This window comes from Chaetura pelagica, unplaced genomic scaffold (genome assembly GCF_000747805.2).
Source record: "Chaetura pelagica isolate M959 unplaced genomic scaffold, ChaPel_1.0 scaffold1541, whole genome shotgun sequence".
In the NCBI taxonomy this organism is placed as follows: domain Eukaryota; kingdom Metazoa; phylum Chordata; class Aves; order Apodiformes; family Apodidae; genus Chaetura; species Chaetura pelagica.
In genome coordinates this window covers 334-734 of record NW_009952173.1, presented here as the reverse complement: position 1 = coordinate 734, position 401 = coordinate 334, and the positions used below count along the sequence as shown (strand labels likewise).

Sequence of the window (401 nt, the reverse complement as noted above, 5' to 3'; positions counted from 1 at the left end):
GTCGTGGTGGCCGGTTGGGGTTGCTCCTTCCCCAGGGACCCAGCAGCTCTGCAGCCCAGCACCAACACCCAGAGCCCTTGTGAGTCCTGGATGGGACCCAACTGGGCGGAGAAGACCGTTCCCAGTTGGTTCCCAGTATCCCCAGCACCTCTTTTTCTCTCCCCCAGCTTCGCTCTTGGCCGAATTCTTCTGCTTCTTCTCCGATTTCGACTTCTCGGGCCGCGTCGTTTCCCTCCGGGAGGGTCGAGCTCTCCCTTTGGATCATCCCACCCTTCCCAGTTTGGGAGAAGGTTTCAAACTGGGACCTTTCAACCTCCAAGACCCTTTTGAGCTCAACCACAACGTGGCTGCCAACGTGACGGCCAAGACGGCGGCGCGATTCGCCCGCTGCTGCCCCGCGG

At 61.1% G+C, this 401-nt stretch overlaps 1 protein-coding gene across 1 annotated transcript in view; it reads left to right on the top strand.

Annotated features, from left to right (window-relative positions):
* TUT1 (terminal uridylyl transferase 1, U6 snRNA-specific) overlaps positions 1-373 on the top strand; it is a gene marked incomplete at both ends in the record, with an annotated part of 2891 nt that extends 2518 nt beyond the window's left edge. Inside the window, one exon of the mRNA XM_010007292.1 lies at positions 168-373. Within this exon, the coding sequence (XP_010005594.1) occupies positions 168-373 (206 nt within the window). The remainder of the gene's footprint in view (positions 1-167) is intronic.
* Positions 374-401: the final 28 nt, after the last annotated feature.